General features: G+C 51.7%; 2 protein-coding genes across 5 annotated transcripts in view; both read right to left on the bottom strand.

The window, feature by feature from the left end:
* Window positions 1-13,145, bottom strand: part of TRAPPC9 (trafficking protein particle complex subunit 9) — a 670,396-nt gene extending 657,251 nt beyond the window's left edge. The window contains exon 1 of the mRNA XM_059901771.1: window positions 13,077-13,145. The gene's annotated coding sequence lies outside the window, so the exon portion shown is untranslated. The remainder of the gene's footprint in view (window positions 1-13,076) is intronic.
* The window catches only part of AGO2 (argonaute RISC catalytic component 2), a 107,047-nt gene extending 93,806 nt beyond the window's left edge, over window positions 1-13,241 (bottom strand). The window contains exons 1-2 of one of the 4 annotated variants that reach the window (XM_059901773.1): window positions 13,077-13,152; window positions 5,066-6,163 (exon numbers count right to left, since the gene is read on the bottom strand). In XM_059901773.1, the coding sequence (XP_059757756.1) occupies window positions 5,066-5,078 (13 nt within the window). In that variant the 5' untranslated portion in view covers window positions 5,079-6,163; window positions 13,077-13,152. Of the gene's footprint in view, window positions 1-5,065; window positions 6,164-13,076 lie in introns of all 4 variants that reach the window. The other 3 variants (XM_059901776.1, XM_059901775.1, XM_059901774.1) reach the window with 3 other exon arrangements.
* Window positions 13,242-23,732: the final 10,491 nt, after the last annotated feature.

The raw sequence follows: 23,732 nt of genomic DNA, 5'->3' as shown, positions 1-23,732 counted from the left end.
TCTAATATCTTTTTCCACTTTGGTAAGTAACAGAATATGCCAGATATGATATACTACATTAAGAACTCCACTTCACTTTCTAAAAGGCTGTGAGGACAATAATCAGTGTCAGTGAGGACGTGGAGAAACAAACCACTGCTGGCAGAAACGTAAAGTGGTGCAGCCGCCATGGAAACAGTTCAGCAGCTCTTCACAAAGTTACAGAGTAAAGCCCAGCAATTCCACTCCTAGGTATGCGCCCACGAGAAATGAAGACATATGCCACACACCATATACGAATATGGTGTAAACGAATGTTCACAGCAGCGCTATTCACAACAGCCAAAAGGCAGAAACCACTCAAGTGCCCATCAACAACAGATGAATGGATAAACAAACTGTGATATAGCCACATAAGGGGTTATTCAACCATAAAGAAAAATGAAGTGCTGACACACACTAGGACACAAATCCTGAAAACATTATGCTCAGTGAAAGGAGCCAGACGTAAAAGGTCATATATTTTATGATTCCATTTACATGAACTATCCAGATGAAGCAAATCCACAGACAGAATGCAGACCGGTGGCTGCCAGGGACGGAGGGAGTGGGGGATGGGGAGTGACTCCTTAATGGGTACAGGATTTTCTTTTGCGAAAATGTCTTGGCACCAGACAGAGGTGATGGTCGCCTGACACTGAATGTACTAAATGCCACTGAATTGTTCACTTTAAAATGGTTTGTTATGTGAATTTCATCTCAATTAAAAAAAAAAAAAAAGAGGCTGTGACATTTTGAAAACACCGCCGCTCTGAAACACCGATCTTTTTTCTCTCCCTTTGTTAACGTGCAGACACACTTGGAATAGACCACACAAGTAACAGAAGCAGGGGAAACTGCTGTAGGTTTGCCTCAAAGGAGGTCAGGGACCTGGACCAGGGGAATAAAACCCCACCTTACAGCAGCAGCCTGAGCATGCCCAACCTGAAAGGTGACTCTGCAAGATTCTTTAACAACCCTCATTCTACGACACGGACTTAAAAACACCTATCTCAATAAAAACATGCAAAAATAAAATATAGACCGCTCTTCAAATAAACGTTTGTTGGAATGACACCAGGTACCATCGGATAGCTTAGCAGGGTGTGTCTCATCCTTAAAGTACGTCGTGCTGGGATGGCGACTCGCCGGCCAGCCAGGAGGGCACCACCCTCGCCCGCTGCCCCCCGTGGCAGACTCTGATAAACCCATCTGGGCGCCCTCCTCCTCCTCCGATAAGCCCAGACTGGGGCTCAGCCTCTTTCTCAACACGATGCTCCAGGCACCCAGGACGTCCACCATCTCAGGTGAGATGCTTCCCTGGTGGAATGAGATTCAAATCCCTCAAAAAGTCAACCTAGTTCTTTGTTTCTCTTCTAAAGACAAAAGAAAAAAAAAATTGCCACCCAGAGTTCCTACAGTTTTATAACCAAATTTCTCACCATCTTTTCTATTTACGTCACAGCATTTATTTATTTATTTAAATGCATTTATTTTATTTATTTATTTTTGGCTGCCTTGGATCTTTGTTGCTGCGTGCAGGCTTTCTCTAGTTGCGGCCAGCGGGGGATACTCTTCGTTGCAGTGCGCGGGCTTCTCATTGCGGTGGCTTCTCTTGTTGCGGAACACGGGCTCTAGGCGCGCGGGCTTCAGTAGTTGTGGCATGAGGGCTCAGTAGTTGTGGCGCACGGGCTTAGTTGCCCCGCGGCATGTGGGATCCTCTCAGACCAGGGATCGAACCCGTGTCCCCTGCATCGGCAGGTGGAGTCTAGCCACTGCACCACCAGGGAAGCCCACAGCATTTATTTCTCAGAGAATTTTCACCCAAGACATGCATTTTCCCCTTAACTCACCCCTAGAATCCCATCACTGAGAGAAGGTGGCTCACCAGCCCTTTATCACAGGACCCCAGCACCTGGTGAAACCACAACTCTCAGCTCGGTCCCGAGTCCCATCCCAGCACCACACCTGCCCAGCCCTGCCCTGGGCACCTGCACGCATTAATGTGCTTTATCCTCACAAGCAGGGAGGCACTCATCCCCACTTTACAGGCGAAGACACTGGCTACAAACAGGCGCAGGTGCTCTCTCAGGCTCCCTCCCTCCACGTGCCCGTGCAGCTTCTAGCTGGGTGCCTCCTTCCAGGCCTGTCTCCTGAGGGCACGGCTTTGGACAAGATCTTAGGAAGCCAAGAGGGAGGCAGTCGGCCTCTAACGGCCAGAGCAGCAGCCCGGCTCAGGGTGGCCCGCGCTGAACCTACCAGCACCGAGGGCCAATTCAATCACCGAGGGCGGTGGAGAGGTTGCAGGGTGCTGCGGAAGACTTCCCTGCCTGCCCCTTGAGAGGTCACGCGTTTACCTTCCCACGGACATCCACTACCTATCTAAGTAGATCCGCTGGCGAGTGGCCCCCTGGTCCACTTCCCTCCACAATGCCCGACAGTCAGCACCCTGGACTCCAGGCAGAGCTGGAGAGAACCACAGGGCGCCAGGGGTAAGGGAGGGCCAAGCGAGAAGAGGCGCCACGCCGGGCTGGCGGCAGGGCTTTTCAGACGTGTACACAAGTTTCAACTCAATTGATTTAGCTTTTAAACGATAAAGAATTGAACGTAATAAGGATTTATTGAGTAAAAAGAAAACACTACGGTAGACACTGGAAAGACAAAAGATAACCAAGATGGTCCTGGGCGGCGAGCAAATGGAGTTTACAACAGAATGAAGGAAACAGGCCCCCACCAGGCAAAATGCACTGGGTGCTATAAAGATGCAAAGTGAATGCCACGGATTTTCTTCTCCCGGATTTCTTAGGATCGCCTTAAATTTAGCATATCTATAAAAGAAAACTTACCCCTGCTGCTCCTTCCTTACCCATGGTCTGCCTCGCTGACGCCAGCAGGTCAACTGGGAGGAGTGGTTTTCACCTCCTGCCCCAGACACAGGCCTCCCTGCTCTCTCCACTCTCCTCCCCTCAGCACTGACCTGCCACCAACAGGGAACCTTACCACGCCCCCACCAAACACAGGTGAAGACTCCTGTCACCGGCCAGACCACCCCAGCCTGTCACACACCTGCCAAATACTCAGAGGGTCCCCGTTACCTGCAGAACAGAAAAAAGCCCCACCCTCAGCTCACTTCCCGGGTACCCACAGCATCACCTCCAAACCCCCCCCCCCCCCCCCCGACATCACGCTCAGTGCCCGCCTACCTGGACCAGCCTCTCTTCTCAACAGGTTGTCGGGCCTTCATGCTGTTCACCTACATTCCTCTGCCTTCAAGACAGATCCAAACCCAAACAGCTGCCCAGGGGAAGTTTTTGTTGTGGATACAGAGCATCGGCGTTGTACAAACCCTAATGAATTGAATTAATGGAACCTAATGATTAACGATCAACAGCAACTAGTATTCACACCAAAAAAAAAAGCAACAAAACCCAAAAAAGTAGAACCTGCATCAGATCGAGCCTTTAGGTCTGACCACTGATTTGCAGGAAATCCACACAGGACAGACAGACACGCTGAATTACACCAAGAAGATGCAATCAGCGAAATCTAGTTGGTGGGGAAACGTGACAGCACACACAAGCCAGGTTCTTCAACCCACCAACAGTAAGCAGTTGGAAAGAAGAAGGCAAAAACTAGAGATTAAGAGAGTGGTTGTTTAGGGGAGACCAGCTCGGTGCTCTGTGACCACCTAGAGGGGTGGGATAGGGAGGGTGGGAGGGACACGCAACAGGGAGGGGATATGGGGATATATGTATGTGTATAGCTGATTCACTTTGTTATAAAGCAGAAACTAACACAACATTGTAAAGCAATTATACTCCAATAAAGATGCTAAAAAAAAAAAAAAAAGAGTGGTTGTTTAGGTCTGGTGGGTGGGCAGGAATAAGGAGTCACAGCTAAGGGGTACAGCCTTTCTTTGCGGGGAGGGGACAAAAATGTCCAAAATTAGGTTGTGGGGATGGTTGCACAAGTCTGTGAAGGTACTAAAGCGCGCGGAGTTTTACACTTTAAATGGTGAATTGTGCGGTACGTGAGTTACATCTCAATAAAGCTCTTATTTTAAGACTATATTGAAGACTCACATCAGCCAATCACAGTGTGGGCCTTACCTGGATCCCGATTCAATCAGCTGTTAACAATCCATGACATGTGAGAAACGGAGCAGATCTGGACTAACTGTGTGGTCCAGGACACTGGTAACTAGGGGTTATGTGAGGGGGGAGGGGGAGGAAAAGACAGACATCCTTATCTCCCAGGGATACCCTCAGACATACTGTAAATTAAATGAGATGACTGGGGTCTGCATCAAGACAAGGAGCAGGGGGGACTTCCCTGGTGGTCCAGTGGGTAAGACCCCAAGCTCCCAATGCAGGGGGCCCAGGTTCGATCCCTGGTCGGGGAACTAGATCCCTCATGAACGCCGCAACTAAGAGTTCGCATGCCACAACTAAAGATCCCGCGTGCCGAAGATCCCATGTGCCTCGACTAAGACCTGGCGCAGCCAAAATAAGTAAATCAATATTAAAAAAAAAAAAAAAAAAAAAAAAAAGACAAGCTGCAGGGACTTTCCTGGCGGTCCAGCAGTTAAGACTCCGAGCTTCCACTGCAGGGGGTGCAGGTCCGATCCCTAGTAGGGGAAAAAGATCCCTCATGCTGCTCAGTGCGGCCAAACATAAAAAAAGACAAGTGCAAGGGGCAGGCCTGCGACTGGGGCTCCTGAAGAAACAAGGCTGCCGGTGGCGACTGGCGGGGGCGGGACACAGGCTCTTCCCTCCGCTCGTGCTCTCCAGCTGCCCCCGGCTCAGCCCTCCATGCTAACCTCCTCCAGGCCGGCTCCCCGCCTCCACACGTCCACGGAGATCACTGTAAAAACCCTGCCGGCTGATGCCCTCCTCTGCCCAGTCCCTCCTGGGCCCAAAGTCCCGCCAAAGGCTCCAAGCTCAGCATGACCTCCCTCCCTCCCCTTCTTCCGGCCCAAGCGGCTCCAAGGTGCCTTCTCAATGCACCTGCACTGACCACCACGCAGCAGGGCCCCGATCCTGCTCACCTGGCTTCTCCATCACAGGTGCCCCAGGCACACTTCACAAGCACGTTACTTGCACACGACTTGCTTCGGTTCTCCATCTCCCCTCACATGTGCTCCGACTGTTCACCCCCGAAGGCTTTCCATGCCTCCAGATCAAGGTGAAGTTGTGATTACCAGTCTTGGCGCTGAGACGCCCTCCAAGTCTAACATGATGTTCTTGTAGTGAGGCACGTGTGTTCACACTGAACAAACCGCACACTTGTTAAAACAGCAGCACACAGCGGGAACAAAAGGTCCCCAGCGATGTCCCCCGCCCCCAGTCACCACGTGGAATCACAGGTAGAAAACTGTCTCCTGGTTCACCCAGCTGTGCCGGCTAATCACCTGGAGACAGAATCTGGTGCTCCCCGGCACCACTGCCACCACGTGGTCACGCCAGGCGGGTCCCCACTGCACAGCACAGCTGGGTCTGTTCTGAACGACTCTGCCAGGAACGTGCGCTCCGAGCATCAAGGCCAACCTTTCACTTCCCTGGTACTGAGCCGTACAAGGCAGCTGTGGATACACAGCACCTGGTAGATGGTATTTATCAGGGATGTGGTCTGTGAAATGTTTCCGTATGCCTCACGGCTTACAAAGTGAAGACCCAGAGGTCAGCCAGGAGGGTCAAGGAGAGGAGCACGCGTCTGACGGAGAGAAGCCACTGTGTGCGGAGTAAACAGCAGGATAAAGTGACCGAGGGAGGGACACAGCAACTCGCAGGCACTTCCTGGGGCCACGCACGAGGGAAGCGACAGCAACCTGCCCGCGCTCTGTCACCTGATCAGAGCGCCTCCACCGTCAGGTGTTCATCCTCTGTATGAGGTTCGGAGAGGCCGAGCGAGTGCCCAGCCACACAGTCAGGATTCAAGCGAGGTCGGCCTGACCTGGAGCCCGCGCTCTGGGCTTGCATCACAGCGAGAGGAGGTCTGCCGGCGAGTCACGGCGACACCTAGCTCCCGGGAGCTCCAGACTCTCTGACACCCCAGTTTTTGTCCAAAGTTATCCTTTTTATCGCTCTGCATCTCCTTTGCCTTCTCTCCACTTTTCACTTGTACTTCTCTGTTAGCTCCTTTGTTCCTACAAAAAACAAATGATGCCACCTCCTGCTACCCGTAAGGCCAGGAGAAGTCCTCGGTTTTCTCTCGTTCTGCTTAGCCCGCCGCATGGATGGGACCGTGCTCCACAAGAGTAGCGGCAAGGACTCTGAGAACACAAGTGCCGCGGGGACGGGAGCCTCGGTCACGGTCTCTGAGACTCAGACGCAGCACCAGCTACAGAGGACCCCAGTCACGCCAAACACCCGGCCACGTTCGCGTCTTGCATGAGCTCGGTTAAAGCAGGGGCCTGAGAAGCTGGTTGGTGAGCAAGTCCCCAGCGCAGGGGCCTCCCACCCTCCAGGCTCACAAACGAACGGCACAAAGCACGCCCACCTACCCCTGGGCCGCGGGAACGGGCCCGCCGGGTTCAAGCTGCTCCACCAGCATCAATGTGGCGTTGTAAGAAGCTACTCCCAATGGCTGTGTTATTTAACTTGGAGTCAAAGCTGATGAAACATCTCAAATGACTCAGACCTACGAACCTCGGCATTTTGACCTTTTATGTGCAACTCTCTAAGTACTACAGCTCAGAGCTGAGACACCCAGAAATAACGTGGAAAACCACAAAAACAGTGCCCCCTTGAGTGACTGCCCGGGAGGCAGGAGGGAGAGTCAAGATGGGCTTCAGCTGCAACGAGGCAGACTGAGGTCAGCAGCCACCCAGATTCCTGAGCTGGCTGGTTTCAGCCAGGCTCCAGTTCTGTTTGTTGGTTGCTATGGGTTCTTACAGATGGACACAGAACACTTTTCACTGAGAATTCACTGAAGTCCCCAGTAATAACCTTTAGAAGTCTCCTTCTGACCCAGTTCTAAGTGAAGTTGTAGACAAGTTGCATTCAAAGCAACCTGGAACCGTAACTACAGCCACTGAAAAGGAGTGGTCGTCATTCAACCAGACCTTCAAGCTTTCTCAGGAAGGGAACCGCAGGTAAACTACAGTTAACTCCTTACGGTGCATCGCAAGAGCCTCTTCAGAACACCCACACTCCCACCTAGAACCCCTCCCCTCCACCGGCGACCCCCCTCTCTCGGGGGCTGCCCTCCAAGGTGTGTTTCCGGCATGAGCTGCCCCCTGGGGCTGCACGAGGCTCGTTTTGGCTTCCTCTCCCCGCCCTCTCTCCCAACACCAATGGGTCTCAAGCTCCTCCTAAAAAGCAAGCACCTGGGACATTTGCAAAATGTAATTTCCTGGGTCTTCAGGGGCAGAGATGGGGAAAAGCCTTCAGGTGATTCTGCGACCAGCTGCGGGGGTGGGCGCCAGGCTGCATTCTCCCAGGGCCCCAGTTCCCACCCACTGAGCACCGGCTGTGGGCGGGCCCGTGAAGCCATGTCCCCTCGAGCCCAAGCCCCGGTCCTCCACCTCCAGCGCCCGCCTCAGCCTTCCAGAACCTCAAACTCCACGTGTCCACGTGCCACGCACGAGTCCCCTCCCCGGAGCCCGCTGGCCCTTCTGCCGGTCACAAAGCCAGACGCGACGGCACCTTCTTGTTCAAACATTCAACAAGCGGGGTCAGGAAGGCGAGGATGCGGCCAGCTCCCCACTCCCCCCTCACGGGCTCTTGCTCTGGGCGGGCCCCTGATTCCCCCCATGAGGAGGCAGGACCAGACCACTGTGCAGACTCGCACCCACCCTCGCCGGAGACGAAGGTCCAGCACATCTCATCTCATGCGCACAGCAACCCTGAGGCTGGTGCTGTCCCCCCCATTTTCGAAGTGCGAAAGCCGAGGCTTAGAAAAGATACACAACCGCCAAAGTCACGGAGCTGGTGAGGCGTGGTTTGGAGCCCAGACACTAGCGGATGCCGCTGCCAAGTGGCGTCTACCTGTTAAGTGCAGACGACGAGATGCAAAGCTAGGCCAGGGCCAGAGTGCCGGCCGCTGGCTGCTTATACCCACAGGGCACCCACCCCGCTACCCACGGCCATCCCACCCAGACGGGGTCCACTGTCTTAGGCCCTGACTGCCCACCTCTTCCGTCACACCTGCCCCCATGCTGCTCTGCCAAGGCCGCCTCTTCCACCTGCAGGGCTGCTGGAATTACCTTCCTAGGACCCGTGCGATCACATGACACTCCACACGCCACCAAAGCAGATGGCGCCTTTCCTGGTGGGACGTGCCGCCTCCCCTACCACCTGCCCACCGGCCGCTGGGCGTTCACACCCTCTGTCCCCCGGGCCCACTACCTCCTTCCTCAGCTCCAGTCACATCAGAGGTCCACAGAGGAACAAATGCACCACGGGATGAAGACGCGGACACCTAAGGCGGCCGGGCCCAGACGAGGAACCTGAGGCCCAGGACGGGGACAGGGCTGGAGCCCACGACCAGGGCAGCCCCTGCCTGCCCACTGCTCCAGCCATGACCTTGAGGAGAGTGAGAGGAAGGCGAGGAAAGTGGGGTTTCAAGTTCTCAGCAGGCAGGGCTGGGCCGTCTCCCCCACCTGCAGTTCCACAGGAGGGGGACGCAGCGCACCCCTGCGGCACAAAGCAGCAGCCCTCTAAGACCGCGCCTGTGACCTTCAGGTTGTGTGAGGACTTTAGTAAGTGGCAAGCACTGGCGAGTCAGACGAGTCAGCGATGCTGAAGCCCTTTGTTTCTGAGCCTGTGTGCGAGGCTAAGACTTGGGGAGACGTCCACCCTGATTTGCCGCCATCCGTGCACACCTGTCGTCCCAGGGAAGTCATTAAGAGTGCCCTGTTTCACTTGCACAAGTTCCCAGTTTAGAGGATAAACTGTGGCGTCGCCAAGGGTACAGCTCTGTCCAAAGATAAATTAGGAGGGCACAGCTGCCCGGGCACAAAGCGTGAGGAGGTTTCAGGGTTTTAAATTTTGAGGGAAAAAAATGCAGACAAAAAATTAGAATAGTAAATACTTAATGACCTCTTCACTGCCTAGAGTGAAAAAGGACAGGCCTGTAACCCCAGCACCAAACCCCAGCCCCCCGGGAGGCAAGGGCGCTGGCAGCAGAGGCGGCTAAGCTGGGGGTGAGGCCGCAAAGTCGAGAGAAATGACCGGGAGCAAACAGGACAGAAGGGCGCTGAGAGCCGTCTCCCGACCACACACTGGGGAAGGAGGGGTCCACCGAGTCGGACGAGGAGAGAAGCTGCACGAGAGGCACGAGCCCCAGGCACGTTTTCCCCAGGCACGTTTTCCGCATCACACCGTGGTCCTTCTGCTGACAGAGCCCCACATAAAGAGTGGATTCCACTGCACTGAAAATTAAAGGTGCAAAGTGGCCTGTCCCAAAACATCGCTGAAGATTAAGTGCGTCTGAATTAAACTTACGAGCAACTGGGTCTCATCAGCCTTCCCCAAAGAAACACAGGGACCCTGAACAATTAAAGAAAACTGGGGGGAAAGATATACATCCTCCGAAGAAGAGATCTTAAGGATCTCATGGTCTTCACAAGTCAGCGGGTGGGGGGGGGCGGGTGGGCTAGCTGTAGAGTCGAGATTAAAGAGCCTCAAAGGCATAAAACCGAATTCACATGTGAACTTTTAATAAAATTCAGGATTCAAAACAACCGGGAAGTAAACACACTTCTGCGATAATGAGAAAAATTGATTATGGACTGTTAAGTGTGACAATAGCATTGAGTTTTAAATGTCCCCATCCTTCAGACATGGTACTTAAGTATTCAGGGTGAAACGACAGATCTGGAACTCACTCAAGAATATTTCCTCAAAGAAAAAGGAGAAAGGGGCAGATTTGAAGCAAATGTGGAAAATCTTGATAGTTGTTGAAGTTGGTGATGGATAAATAAATGGAAGCCGTATTATACCAGTCACTCTACTCATGTGTACTTTAAATTAATTCACAATAGAAACTATTTTAAAAGTCAAGTGATACATTCTGAGTGTTCACAAAACAAGAGGGCAGCAGACTACCCAGCCACGCCCTCCAGCCTGACGCAGCTTCACCCGGGCAAAGGGCCCTTTGCCCGGCTGCTATTTGGCAACAGTGCACTGTTATTGGAAGACCGGTCACATCTTCACTGAGATAACTGAGGGAGAAGAAGCGGGGTGCAGCAGGAGTTAAATGACACTAGAAACCACAGTGAAAGTTGGTCATTCTCAGAGTCATAATCCTTAGCTATCGCTGAAGTTACTTTGTAGCAAAGCTGTGAGGAATTAACTCACAGGAGTCTGAGCACAGTGAAACCGACAGAAACAATCCCCTCGGGAGCATGCAATACTGAGACTCCATTTAAGGTCTTTAAGTGGTTAAAAAAAAAAAAAACTGCTTGATCATCTATGAAGGTTCAGGGTCACTGGGGAGTCCCCGCATTCTAAACCACTAACTCTTTGGAATAGTTAAAAAACAAACAAACAAACAAAGAAATAGTAACATACCTAACTTTAGAGTCCAGATACCAATTCACATATGTAATAGCATTTGTAACGGGCATAACGCAGGCTTACTGTGGACTCTACTTTTTACATTAATTTACTTAGTAAGTCACTTAATAATTGTATTAAAATGGGAAGTAGCAAAACTATCTGTAATTTTTTCTACAATCCAGATCAAATGTCTTTTTATTATTCTAAGTTAGGAAATACATTAAAAAGAGTTTCATTGAAGAGACTCTATTCCAAAAATGCCTCTTAAAAATTAAAAGCCTTAGTGTGTAGAATAAAATTAAACAGCACCACAGCCTTATAATTACAGCACGCCTGCATAGCCTGAAATTTGGTTTCATTCCCATCCTGCCATTGGCTAAGAACTATCCTACAGACCCATTTATTTTTTCAACCAAAGCTGTCCGATTTCAGGGCAGGTTTATCTGTGAACCAAGAACAAGGGGCCCTCTCCCCACCAGGCCACAATGCAGAGGCCCACATCAGAGCATGATTTTTCCAAGAGCCGTTAAGGACCTGAAATGAGCCTGGAGATCCGGAGAACTAAAGCTTTTTTGAAAATCAAATAGACCAGAAAAGATCCCAGTGCAGAGCACACAGCACGGGCTAGCGGTGCTTCCTGAAGCTCGAGTTTCAATCACACCCGAACACGCGAGGACATGGGTCCAGTCTACATGTAACAGGTGTTTCTTACTGGGGGTCAAGGTCAAAAGGACTGAAAGCCACTTCTCTAAGGAGAATGTATGGAGAGTCAGCGGGGATCAGACAGACCATCCTAATGCTCGCTGGCCATATGACCCTCGCAAGGCTCTTAACCTCTCTGAGCCTCTGTTGTCCATCTTCAAAATGACCACCACCAACTTAGCAAGCTGTCCAATGGATTAGTTAACGTCAGACACAACACAAAGGTTTGACCTTCCTCAAGGTTCTTCGCTTTTTCTGGGCCTTCAACTTTTAAACTGAAAATGTGAAAAAATTGTAGAGCGTAGTGGCTCACACTTGCTGGGCCCCTCTACAGGGATCAGCGGGGAGATTCTCACTCACAGAGGTGAGGGCCGACCCTGCCATGTCACGGGTGGGCGCTGCCCATCCGGGGCTTCACGGAGCCAAGTCTGCTCCCAGGACCGTGACTACAGAGCCCCCGGCCCTTCCCCGCCAGGGCTGAGTCACCTTCCAGATTACGGTTAAAACCATTACGCCTAAAATCATTCTTCTATCAAACTGCTGAGGGCCCGTAAGGATTTAAAAGTTGGTCAGGCTCAGCCTTGGAGAACCTTTCTAACTAAGGGACATCAAAAAAAAGGATTCACAAGGCAGAGAACTGTTTGTGGACAGACACAGCAGTGGGGGGAAACGTCAAGGGACCCAAATGCATCAGGAGAGGCCGGAACAGGTCGGGCCAGGGCCCCATCAGCAGGAGGCCGGGGCGGGCTAGGGCCCCTGGGAGAAGGCAGCACTATGCCGAGCCGGCAGGGCCTGCAGCCCGCTGGAGCCTGGTGGACAAAGGGGACGGGATATGCCCTGTCCAAGTGGCAGGGCCAGCGGGAAATTTAGGAGCCACGTGCCTGGCGGGAGAAGGGAGAAAGCTTAACAACACTTAACCATTTTCTTGGCCCAGCAAGTTAATCGCCCTTCTACTCTGCATCAAAAAAAAAAAAAAAAAAAAAAAAAGTGTTACTGCTTTAAGTTTTTTAGAACTTTTCTAAAGAGAGGCTGACTAGTAAGAAGGGAGGCTAAGGAAATCAGCACATCTCCTTACCTTCCTCTAGTAAATTGCAAAAGGCAAATTAGTACTTGAATAAGGAGCCGGCGTGTCTGGAATGAAAATGAGACGCACGCAGTTTTAGTGTTTTAGGGTGCCGCTTCCTATCCCTCTCAGTCTACGGCCCTAACTACCAGCACGAACTGGCCAAAATTCGGCATTTCCAGACTTTCCTTCAGAGAAGGGGCCGCAGAAGTACTGGCAAAAAGAAAAACGAAACTGAGAGCGCTCCAGGCTCGCCGCGGCTCGGTCTGCGCAGAGCAGCCGCGCTCCTCCCCGTGCCGCCCGCGCCCCGAGCTCGGCGCCCCCGGCCCGGGCCTCAACGCCCTCGGGCGCTTAGAGCCCGGCCCGGGCCTCGGCCCCGCCAGCCCCGCCGGCCCCGCGCGGCGCAAGGGCCCAGGCGCCTGGCGCAGGAGGCCGGGCCAGGCGGGCGCCCGGGCCTCGGGCCTACACGCGGGCCGCCCGGCCCAGTCCCGGCTCCGGCCCGGTCCCAGCCCTCCGGACCGCGGCGGGAACGCGGCGCAGGGAGGGCCCAGGCCGCGCGGGGCGCCCCGACGACTCGGGCCCGAGGAGGCCAGGGCTGCGTGTCCGCCGCGGGGCCGAGGAAACGGCCGGCGGCCCCGACCCCCGGCCTCCCGGCCCGCCAGCCCCGGTCCCCCGGCGCCCGCCCGCTGCCCGCGCCGCGCCGCGCTCGCGCCCAGCCCGCCAACCGCCGCCGGCGCCGCGGGGAGGAGCGCGCGAGCGGCCGGGCCGGCGCCCCGAGCGCGAGGACTCACCGGGGCCGGCTCCCGAGTACATGGTGGTGCCGCCGAGGGGCTCCGGGGCCGAGGGGCGGCCGCGCGCGCGCCACGGGCCCCGACGCCGCGAGCCGCGAGGGAGCCGCCGGCCGCACGATCCGCCCCGGCGCGGCCGCCAAACAGGTTTACCCGACGCGGCCGGGGCGGCGGGCGGAGGCGGCGGGCGGGCTGGCGGGCGGGCGGGCGGGGGAGGGGCGAGGGAGAGCGGGCGGGGGAGGGGGAGGGCGGCCGGGAGGAGGGCGGGGGAGGAGGGAGGGGCCGGGGGAGGGGAGGCGGGGCGGGTCCGCGCGGCGGCGGCGGCGGCGGCGGCGGCGGCGGCGGCGGCGGCGGCGGCGGCGGCGGGGGGGGGCGGGCAGGGGATCCGGGGCGCGGGCGCGGGGCCGCGGGGGCCTGGGGGGCGGCCCTCGCAGCCACTCAGAAGAACGACGTCTCCTCCGACTGGGCGGAGCGGGCCGCGCGGCGCTGCCACCGGAGGCCGGGAAGAAAGAAAAGAAAACACACCCCTTGTTTCCCCGCCGCCGGCGGCGCGCGCGGGGAGCCCGTTCTGGCTGCTCGCGGGCCGGACCCTTCCCCACCCTTAGCCCCCGCCGGACCGGGTGAACTTGGGCACCGTGTTGACGTGGTGGTGTCGCGTCCTGGCGCCCCGGCATCTCCGCCAGGCTTTTTTAAGTTATTAACGAAACAGGAATGTCGCGAAGGTTCCTCCCGCCCCGGAGCTTGAACTTGAACGCGCCCCGGTCCTCGCTCACTACCACACCGCCACCTCCCGGCCGAGAACCCAGATAATCCATCTAAAGAACTTTAGTTTTTGGTCAATTTTAGCTGCTATCAGTGATCAGATCAAAATAACACGCCCCATTCCAGCCCTCGGGGCCTCCCCAGTTTCTTTACGTGGGGCCCTTATCCAACCCCCTCACGCTCCTCCGTGCCTCTCGGTATTTGCCCCACTTGTGCGGATACGTCTCCCTCCAGCCCAAATCCTCCTCCATGGATCAAGTCCCCTGGGATCCAGCTGTTTTCTGGAGCCTTTTCCAGGGAGGCCAGCCAGAGGCCAACTCCTTTCTCCCCTCATTGGTGGGCGATTAGCAACCAGAAGGTGAAATACAATCCCAAATTGCCCATTGTCTTTTAAACATATTTGCCATCTCATTCCTTCATCCTATAAGCAGGTATTATCTGCACACTGGGTGCCAGTAACTCTGTGTTGCTCCGGCCTAGGATGGTAGGAAGACGAACGGGGGTCTTGCTTGCAAGCATCCAATAGGTTTATTTCTCGTCTCTGCAGGTCCTCAAGGACGTTCTTAAATAAATGCAGGAGGACCAGCCTGTCCTCCAGGGAGAAGCTGAAAAGGCCTTCGGTCTTCACCAAGTCACTGATACGAACAGGAGTCGGTCTCATGGCATCAGCCTCAGAGACGCCCATCCATCCCTCTCCAGTCCTCTGCCCACCACCTCCACCCTCACCGAGGCCTGGACCACCTCTCCACCTTACACTCATGCTGTGGGAACACAAATCCGCACTTGACCCTAGGCAGCTACTCAGCCGTAATGTGTGTTTAGGAACCCAGGAAGTCCGGGTAAGAAGGCACACCAGGGTGGGACTGGGTACCACCCAGATGTCCATCAGTCTTCGAATAGGCGGTGAGAGCCACATATACTCATAAAGTGGAATCTAGCGATGAAAATGAACACCCTTCATCAAAGTACAACAACGTGGATGAAACTCTGCAAGGTTGAGTGAAAGAAGCCAGAAGTCATACTGCATGAGTCCATGTATAAAATTTCTAAAACAGGCGAAATTGAACTGCATTTTTGAGGGAGGCATCATTTAGTGGTAAAAAGCTGAAGAGAAAAAAAGGTGGCTACCTAAGAGTCAGAATGGTGGGTGGGTACTGCTGGGTATAGGGGTGCTGTGACCACGGAGAGGCCTGGGGCTTCGGGGGCGCGAGCCTCCTGCCCATGACAGAGCTGTTCATTTTGCAAGTCTCTTAAGCTGCACATTTTTAAAAAATATACTTTTCTGTACCTTTGCTATATTTCACCATAAAGACATTTAAAAATCATAATCATAAATGTTATCCCTCTTATATTTAGGACCCTCCACGCCCGGGGGCTGCTCTGCGTCCGCCTGGTCCCCTCCCTCACACAGCCACCGCACTATCTTCCGCCCCAAATCACTGAATCACTCGGAGGCCTCACGGCTCTGCTGTGTGCTCCTGTAATCTCGAGCCTCAGAAAGCGCCCCGAAGGCGCTGTAATTGCCGCCTCCCTTCAGCTCGCCTTCTGCTTCTTTGATGCTCGCGTTGGGTAACTTTGTTGCAAGGGCTCCTTTGCAAGTCCGGCCAGATACTGTCTACCCAACGCTTCCTTGCGTCGCTTCTCTGCAGAGACAGCGCTGGCCTAAGCCCCGCCTCCCCGCCCTCCCTCACCAGGGATCCTCCTTCGCCCGCGTCTCCCAGGCGTCATGCCCCACCGCTAGTGTCGAGGAATCCCGCCCCCTTTCTGCGCGCCCCGCCTTGTCCCCCACGAGCTCCAGGCCACGTCCGTCTCCTCTCCCCTCCTCCCAACCCGCTCTTTCACCAGTGTCCCAAGCACTGCCAAGATTCGCCATCCACGGAAGCAAAGCCCAGGCCCCTCTGCCGTGTGCCTCTTCCCCAGGGAGTGAGTTCACTTAACCCACTCAATCCAGTCCACGCAGTTCTCTGGGAAATGCCTCTAGAACCTTCTCCAGCCCTTCACTGCTCTGCTTCTCCAGGCCTTCATCCAACACTTGAGTGCTGACCACATGGGGTGGGCTCCTGGGGCTTCTGGGGCCCAGTCCTTCTCTCGGATACAATTCATTGCTCTGTATTTGGATCCCATACAGGTCCCTCTGCTCTGCTAAGCCTGCAGGGCTGTAAGCACAGCCAGGGACCCCACAGGTCTGCATGTCAGGCACACCGGATCCAGAGCAGTAACCCTGCAGGAAAGGCAAAGGACACTCGGGAAAACACACAGCTCGCTGCTGTGGCCATCGGGCCCACACAGCACTCAATGTTGGGGGCCCTTTGTCTCTTCAAGACTAAAATGTGGGCACTGAAATAAAACAGTTTCCAAAAACATCTTCTGCATGTGATAAACGAGGGGTTAGGAGGTCAAATAAGCTGGGAAGCATTGAGTTAAACAACACTAAACAGATTTTTTGGCTGAAGACCTTCTCAGAGCCTTTAACACAGTATTAACAGTTATGATTCCAGTGACTTCCCTGGCGGTCCAGTGGTTAGGACTCCGTGCTTCCACTGCAGGGGGCACAGGTTCCATCCCTGCGTGGGCAGCCAAAAAATTAAAAAAAAAAAAAAAAAAAAAAGAGTTGTGATTCTACAAAGAGGAAGGAGGGGAACAGACTGGATGTGTCCCAGCCCACTGGACCACAGAACCCTTTTATCACAGGGTACCTCCAGGTTCCGTGGAGCACACTTTGGGAAACACTGTGGTAGAGCTCTTCTATGATGCCTTCCAGCTCTAAGCTTCTAAGATTCTCTGAATAAAAATATTGGCTGTTTTCCTGAATTAAAAACTCAAGAGCATGGTTGTGAGTTGACAAAAGCCCATATGTTCCTGATACGTTCTCTCATATCAGGAACAAACGACACTCCTAAGCAATTTCTTCACACTGAACCCAACATTAAATGCAAACCACTTAGTTTGAATACATAAATAACTTTGTCATTTGTGTACCCAACAGAGGCTAAGTGGAGAATCCTGAATATGCAAGCAACCAGGGCCACCTCCTTGCACCACCCTGGAGGCGTTGACACCACTGTGCACAGAGGCTGTCATCCACTGGAACACGGAAGTGCAGGGGAGGGGGCATCTAATGTGTGTCCAGGAGACATAGTTTACTCTAGGGTGTGTTCCTTCCTCCGTATGATAAGGAAAGAATAGCCAAGATGCCACTGACACTGAAAAAGTAACTCAAAATGGATGAAGGATTTAAATGTAAACATAAAGCTATAAAACTTTAAAAATAATAGGAGAAAATCTCTGGGCTCTAGGGCTACTAGGCAAACAGTTCTAAGGGACAATCCATAAAAATAAAAGTGGATACCCTGGACTTCATCAAAATTAAAGCTTTTGCTCTGTGAAAGCCTCCATTAAAAGCATAAAAAGACAAGCTGTAGAGTAGGAGAAAATATTTGCATACCGCATATCTGACAAAGGACTAGTATCTAGAATATAGAAAGAACTCTCAAAATTCAACTGTAAAAGAGTAAAAAATCTGTTCAGAACATGGGCAATAGACACGGAGAGACATTTCACTATAGAGAAGAGGCCAATGGCAAACAGGCACATGAAAAGATGTTCAACATCACTGATCATTAGAGAAACGCAAACTCAAACCACAATAAGATAACAACACATACCTATCAGAATGGCTAAAATAAAAAATATTGACAGCAACAAAGCTAAGGAGAATGTGGAGAAACTAGATCACTCTTGCTTTGCTGGTGGGAACGTCCAATGGTACAGCCTTTAGGGAAAACAGTTTGGCAGTTTCTCAAAACACCAAACATATAGCTACCACATGACCCAGCAATCGTACTCTTGGGCATTTCTCCCAGAGAAGTGACGACTCGTGTTTACACATAAATCTGTACATGAATATTTATAGCAGCTTTATTTGTATAACCCCAAACTGGAAACAACCCAAATGTCCTTCAGTGGGTAAATGGTTAAACCAACTGTGGTTGGTCCACACCATGGAATACTCCTCAGCAGTATAAAGGAGCAAACTATTGAAATACACAACCACTTGGATGAATCTCAAGAATTATGCAGAGGGAGAAAAAGCCAATTCCAAAAGGTTACATATTGTATGATTGCATTTATATACCACTCCTGAAATGCCAAAGTAATAGAAATGAAGAAGAGATTAGTGGCTGCCAGAGGCTGAAAGGGGGTGGATGGGAGGGAAGATGGTGGGCTATGAAAAGATGCCATGAAGGACCCTCCTGGTGGTAGAAAAGTTCTGTATCTTGACCTTATCAATGTTGTGTGTGTTTTTTTCAATTTTTATTGATTGATTGATTGATTTTGGGCTGCATTGGGTCTTCGTTGCTGTGCGCTGGCTTTCTCTAGTTGCGGCGAGCGGGGGCTACTCTTCGTTGCGGTCCGTGGACTTCTTATTGTTGTGGTTTCTCTTGTCATGGAGCACAGGCTCTAGGCACGCAGGCTTCAGTAGTTGCAGCTTGCGGGCTCAGTAGTTGCGGCTCACGGGCTCTAGAGCGCAGGCTTAGTAGTTGTGGCGCACGGGCTTAGTTGCTCCACGGCATGTGGGATCTTCCCGGACCAGAGATCCAACCCACATCCCCTGCATTGGCAGGTGGATTCTTAACCACTGCGCCACCAGGGAAGTCCCGACCTTATCAATGTTAATATCCTGGTTGTGATATTGTATGGTAGTTTTCCAAGATATTGCCATTGGGGAGACTGGATAAAGGGTACCTGGGATCCCTCCATTTTATTTCTTACTTAACTGCATGTAAATCTACAATTATCTCAAAACAAACAGGTTAATAATACTTCAAAAGAAAAAAAACCAAAACACTCTCGTGTGCCAGAACCATACCCCCAAACAGACACACACACCCTAGGACAGAATTATTAGATTAATGCCAATGCACCTTGCAAGAAATGTCTCTTTCCTGCCTGGAGAAGTCAGGTCCCAGGCTTAAACCTCTAAAAAACAGTTCCTAGGACGTTCGAAGCTGCTTTCCAGGGAGTTACAACACAATCCAACCTCCCAACAAAGGTCACTTACCTCTGAAGCTATGTGAGTGAGGAGACTCACCTGTGTGGTCGCCCTCAGGTTCACGCACAAGGGCTGTAGCTCAACCAGCGACCCCTGTACTTTCCATGTTCTCTGTGAATCCCACCCCTCTCCACCGCCAGTGCTCCAGTAGACAGTTTCATTGCCACCATCAGGGACCGTCAGAAAAAAATATCAGCAACAGATGTGCACTGGGAAAGCGCCACCTGTTTGTTTGTTTGTTTCCTTCGTCTGTCATTGAAATATTAAATGTACACTTTGGATATCTCATGGGATTACCCATCAAAAGCGAACTGTTGGTAATCTGAAAAGAAGAGCTGAAACACCCCGGGGATGCCGTGTTCTCCTGGAAGAACTACGTTAGCAGCTGAGTTGCTCGGTGACTCAGGTGACATTTGGCACGTGCCTTTACACACAGCATCCCAAGGTGTTACGCGGTGTTAGTATCCTGTGCAGACTGTATTCTCACGACTGCTGCCTTTATTAGGGGGCAACAGAAGTAGCCAAAAGACATCCTCATCATCCGACCAGAGGAGAGAGGGTTGGCAGTGACGGGAGCCATCCAGACCCCTGTCCACCCCCCAGCCCCCAGCTCCATCCACCCCACAGAGCCTGGAGGTGAGCCGTCAGAAAGGCCAAGGAGGTGACCATGTGGTGTTGTGGTGACATGGTGACAGCCACGTCTTTCAGATCTGCCACCACCATCCTCTACCGGCCTGATGGCCTGGCCCCTAGCGGGATGGGGTAGAGGGGCCTGCACGTCACATTCCGTCCTCTGTGAGCGCGTCAGAATACTGGCTACACCTTCTGCTTTTCCAGACAGGGATAAGTCTTTTTCGGTTTTATGAACTGTTTCTATTCAAACTGCTGCATTTTCCACAAAGGCATTGATCTCCACCTTTCAGGCTGGCACACTTACTTGATGACCCTTAAACTTAACTCAAGATCCATTTCCTCTTTGAAGGAACTGGGGTCCCACCTGCAAGGTGTGGGTGGCCTTGCCTCCCCTGTTCCCAGCCTGGGGACAGCCCAGGTTTCTGGAGCACAGGGTGAGGACCATCCCACCCCCACCAAGCACGTGCCAACTCCACAAAGAACTTGTTTATGCTGTAAGGTCAAGAGTTACAAACTCATCCAAATATATGTTCCTCAAAGTTCTTGGGGGTGAATGTGGATGTGGTGTATGCAACTTGTAGCATTTCCTGGGGTCAAAAGAAATAAATAAAGGCTATTTTTCATATAGGGAGAAACCATTAAGCAAACATTATACTATTTATGAAAGGAATAAAGCATATAAAGTGTAAACAAGTATTCATTTTTAACTCTCCACAATGATTCCTTTCTACTGTCATTTTTATCATCTAGCATGATGTTTCTTTGAAATAATTTACCGATGAACTATCATTTAGCAAGGTTTTTGTCTATAAGGTCAATATTTTTAAATTAACCATAATTCTATATACTAGTGACAATTAAAAATTAAATGTAAAGAGTAAAACATCAAAAATCTAAGAATTCATGTAATAAAAGATGTGCAAAACACATCAGAAATCTATAAAACAGAAATCTATAAGGCATTACCGAGAAATTTAATGAGACCTAAATAAATGGAGGAAGAGAGCATGTTCCTGAACTCACTAGTGTAAAGAATTCACTTGTCCCCAAATTGATCTATAGATTCAATGCAATCCCAATACGTTTGTTTGTTTGTTTTTGCGGGGTGGTTGCAGGGGATGGGATTTGACAAGCGTATTTTACAATTTGTATGGAAATACAAAGGGCAAAAGCAGCTAAGACGCTCTTGAGAAGAAGAACCAGGTGGCACAGCTTGCGCTGCCAGATCAGGACTTATTATGAAGCCATAGTAATTAAGACAGAATGGCATTGCCTGTCAGTAGACAGAGACCAATGGAAGAGAAGAGAGAGGCCGGAAAGTGACCCCACATACGCAGCCACTTGACTTATGAAGAAGCACCTCAGAGCAGTGGGGAAAGGATGGGCTTTCTCCTAAGTAGTGCTGGGACAATTAGGTATCCATATGGGAAAAATGCATCAAAACTCAATTCCAGGGGGATTCTAGACTAAACGTGAAAGGTAAAACTATAACAACTTTATAAGACAATACAGGAGGGCTTCCCTGGTGGCGCAGTGGTTAAGAATCCGCCTGCCAATGCAGGGGACACGGGTTTGATCCCTGGTCCGGGAAGATCCCACATGCCGCAGAGCAACTAAGCCCGTGCGCCACAACTACTGAGTCTAGGGCTCTAGAGCCACGAGCCACAACTATTGAGCCCACATGCCACAACTACTGAGCCCGTGTGCCACAACTACTGAAGCCCGTGTGCCTAGAGCCCGTGCTCCACAACGAGAAGCCACCACAATGAGAAGCCCACGCACCCCAACAAAGAGTAGCCCCCGCTCGCCGCAACTAGAGAAAGCTTGCACGCAGCAACGAAGACCCAACGCAGCCAAAAAAAAAAAAAAAAAAAGACAAAAAAGACAATATAGGAGACTGTTTTCATGACGTTGAGGTAGGGAAAGATTTCTTAACTGAGGCAAAAGAACACTACCATGAAGAAAAATTGAACTTCATTAAATTAAGAACTTCTTTTCATCAGAAGACACCATAAGTGTGCCCCTTATTTGGAACTGATTTTTTAAAAACTAGAAAAAAATCCTGAGACTATTAGGAAAATTTGAATTCTGACTCGATATTTGATGATATTAAGGAATAATTATTAAATTTTTAAACCTCTGATAATGTCAATAAAAAGGGAGTCCTTATCTTTTTTCTTTCTTTTTTTGTTTTTTTGGGCACACGGCACGGCTTGCGGGATCTTAGTTCCCCAACCAGGGATCGAACCCGGGCTGTGGCAGTGAAAGCACCAAGTCCTAACCACCAGACCGCCAGGAAGTTCCCTTAATATTTTATGTAAGTCCCTCTCCATCACCTGCCAACCCTTCCCCATGACTGTGGATGTTACCTCTTCAGCGCCTTGGAGCATGCAGCTCCCCACAAGGCCCCTGCCCTACCTGCCGCAGCTGGCTCCCCTTGGCCTGCTCTGGTCTACTCGCCTCTCTTTTCAAAGCACGTTAGGTGCTGTCACTTCTTGAAAAACGTCCCCGCCATCCTGTTGCTCGCGGGATAGAGACACAGCCAGGTGTGGCCTGCATCCTCCAGAACAGCCCTGCCCTTCCGTCCCTGCCCTGGACCGGGCCACCCTGGCTGCCTTCATCGCTTGTCCTCACGATGCCCTGAGCCTAGGGCTGAGGGCTGTTCGGAGAGCAAACCCAGAGGTAAACCCAGGTGTCCACAATGGAGGGAGTCAGAGGCCAACATGCTTGTCTTCTGCCCACACCTAGAACGTCACCTGCCTTTCTGAATGGCACCACGCGAGGGGCGTTGAGGAAGACAGGAAGGGCAGCTAGCACTTATGCTGTGCTTGGGTTTCTGTCCCATAAACACCATCCTGGTGAAGCTAGATGGCCTCACTTCTCTGAAGAGGCAGGGGGTGGGGCCTCGCTGCTCTGGGATGGGTCCTGTGTCCCCCGCACCTGCTGGGGTTAGCGTGCCGTCCTCACTGGGACAACCCGGGCTGGGTGTGGTCAGCAGTGAGGGTACACACATCTCGCTCCTACTGTGGGGCCTGGTACTCCAGCGGGCGCTCTGTAATGGCGCCCCAACACCCACCCGAGGTCCTCTGTCTCAAGATCCTGTCCTTTCCCCATGGCCGTGCACACAGGGGGCGATCAGAACCGGGACACATCCGGATCCAGTGCAGTCACAGCAGAGAACGCCGTGAATCAGTCTGGGGTGGAGGGGGCTGCTGCTTCCATCCTCTTACTGGGCTCTCAAGTTGAGAAGCGAAGAGTCTCGTTCTGTGTTTCTTGAAAAAGCAGAGCTGAGAGTGGCTCCGGGAGAGGAATAACCTCCTGCCCCCCAGGATCGTGCAGGAGCGTGAATACTGGCATCGTGAGCTTCCTCCGGCCCAAGTGCCTGTTCTCAGCACCGCACATGTATTTCCTCATTCAGTCCTCAGGCTATAGATGGGAAACAGGCAGGGGACCACACAGCCCATGAGCACAGAGCCCGGCTTTGAACCCGCGCAGCTTGGTCCCAACCTCGACACCAGCCACCTCCCAACAGGCGCAGGGGGGCCGTCACACCAAGGGTTCCACAGCTGATCTCTTGGTTTCTTCTGACTGTGAAGTTCACTGATGCACTTGGCATTGCTGGTCCCCAGTTTTGTTCACATACTCTCTAAAGTAATTTAAAATATGTTTTATCTCCCTCACACATTAAGTTGACACCTAAAATATTTCATAAGTTTAAATAGCTACAAAAGAATACAATTTCTGGCATACTGTAAATATTGACACTTAAAAATAAAACTGTCATATCACTTTAAAATGTAACCAGATGGAATATAAATACCATATCAATTTGATATCCAACACGATCCATTACAAACAGTACATGATGAACCTCTAATGCTTAGACACCTCTTTCTGTTACCCACAGAAATCATCTTTTCCTTTGACTGCTGCCAGGTTATTTATCCTAAAATAATATTTTTACATTTGAAAGTTTTATGGATCACTCTACAACATACTTCTCTACAACAAAAACGTGTAAATAAATCGAAATTTTGTTTTATTTCCTGCGATGCTCTAAGTGTTAAAAATAATTCTTCTGGATTTATTTATCACTATGATTATCAGTTCACAATTGAGCAAAACACAAATATATGACACATTTGGAGGAATAATTCTCAGCCATGAAAAGTACACTTCTGTTGGAGATGCATCTTTTAATATTCATTCCT

The sequence above is a fragment of the Balaenoptera ricei genome, chromosome 17 (genome assembly GCF_028023285.1).
Source record: "Balaenoptera ricei isolate mBalRic1 chromosome 17, mBalRic1.hap2, whole genome shotgun sequence".
In the NCBI taxonomy this organism is placed as follows: Eukaryota; Metazoa; Chordata; class Mammalia; order Artiodactyla; family Balaenopteridae; genus Balaenoptera; species Balaenoptera ricei.
This window is presented reverse-complemented; position numbering and strand designations above follow the sequence as displayed.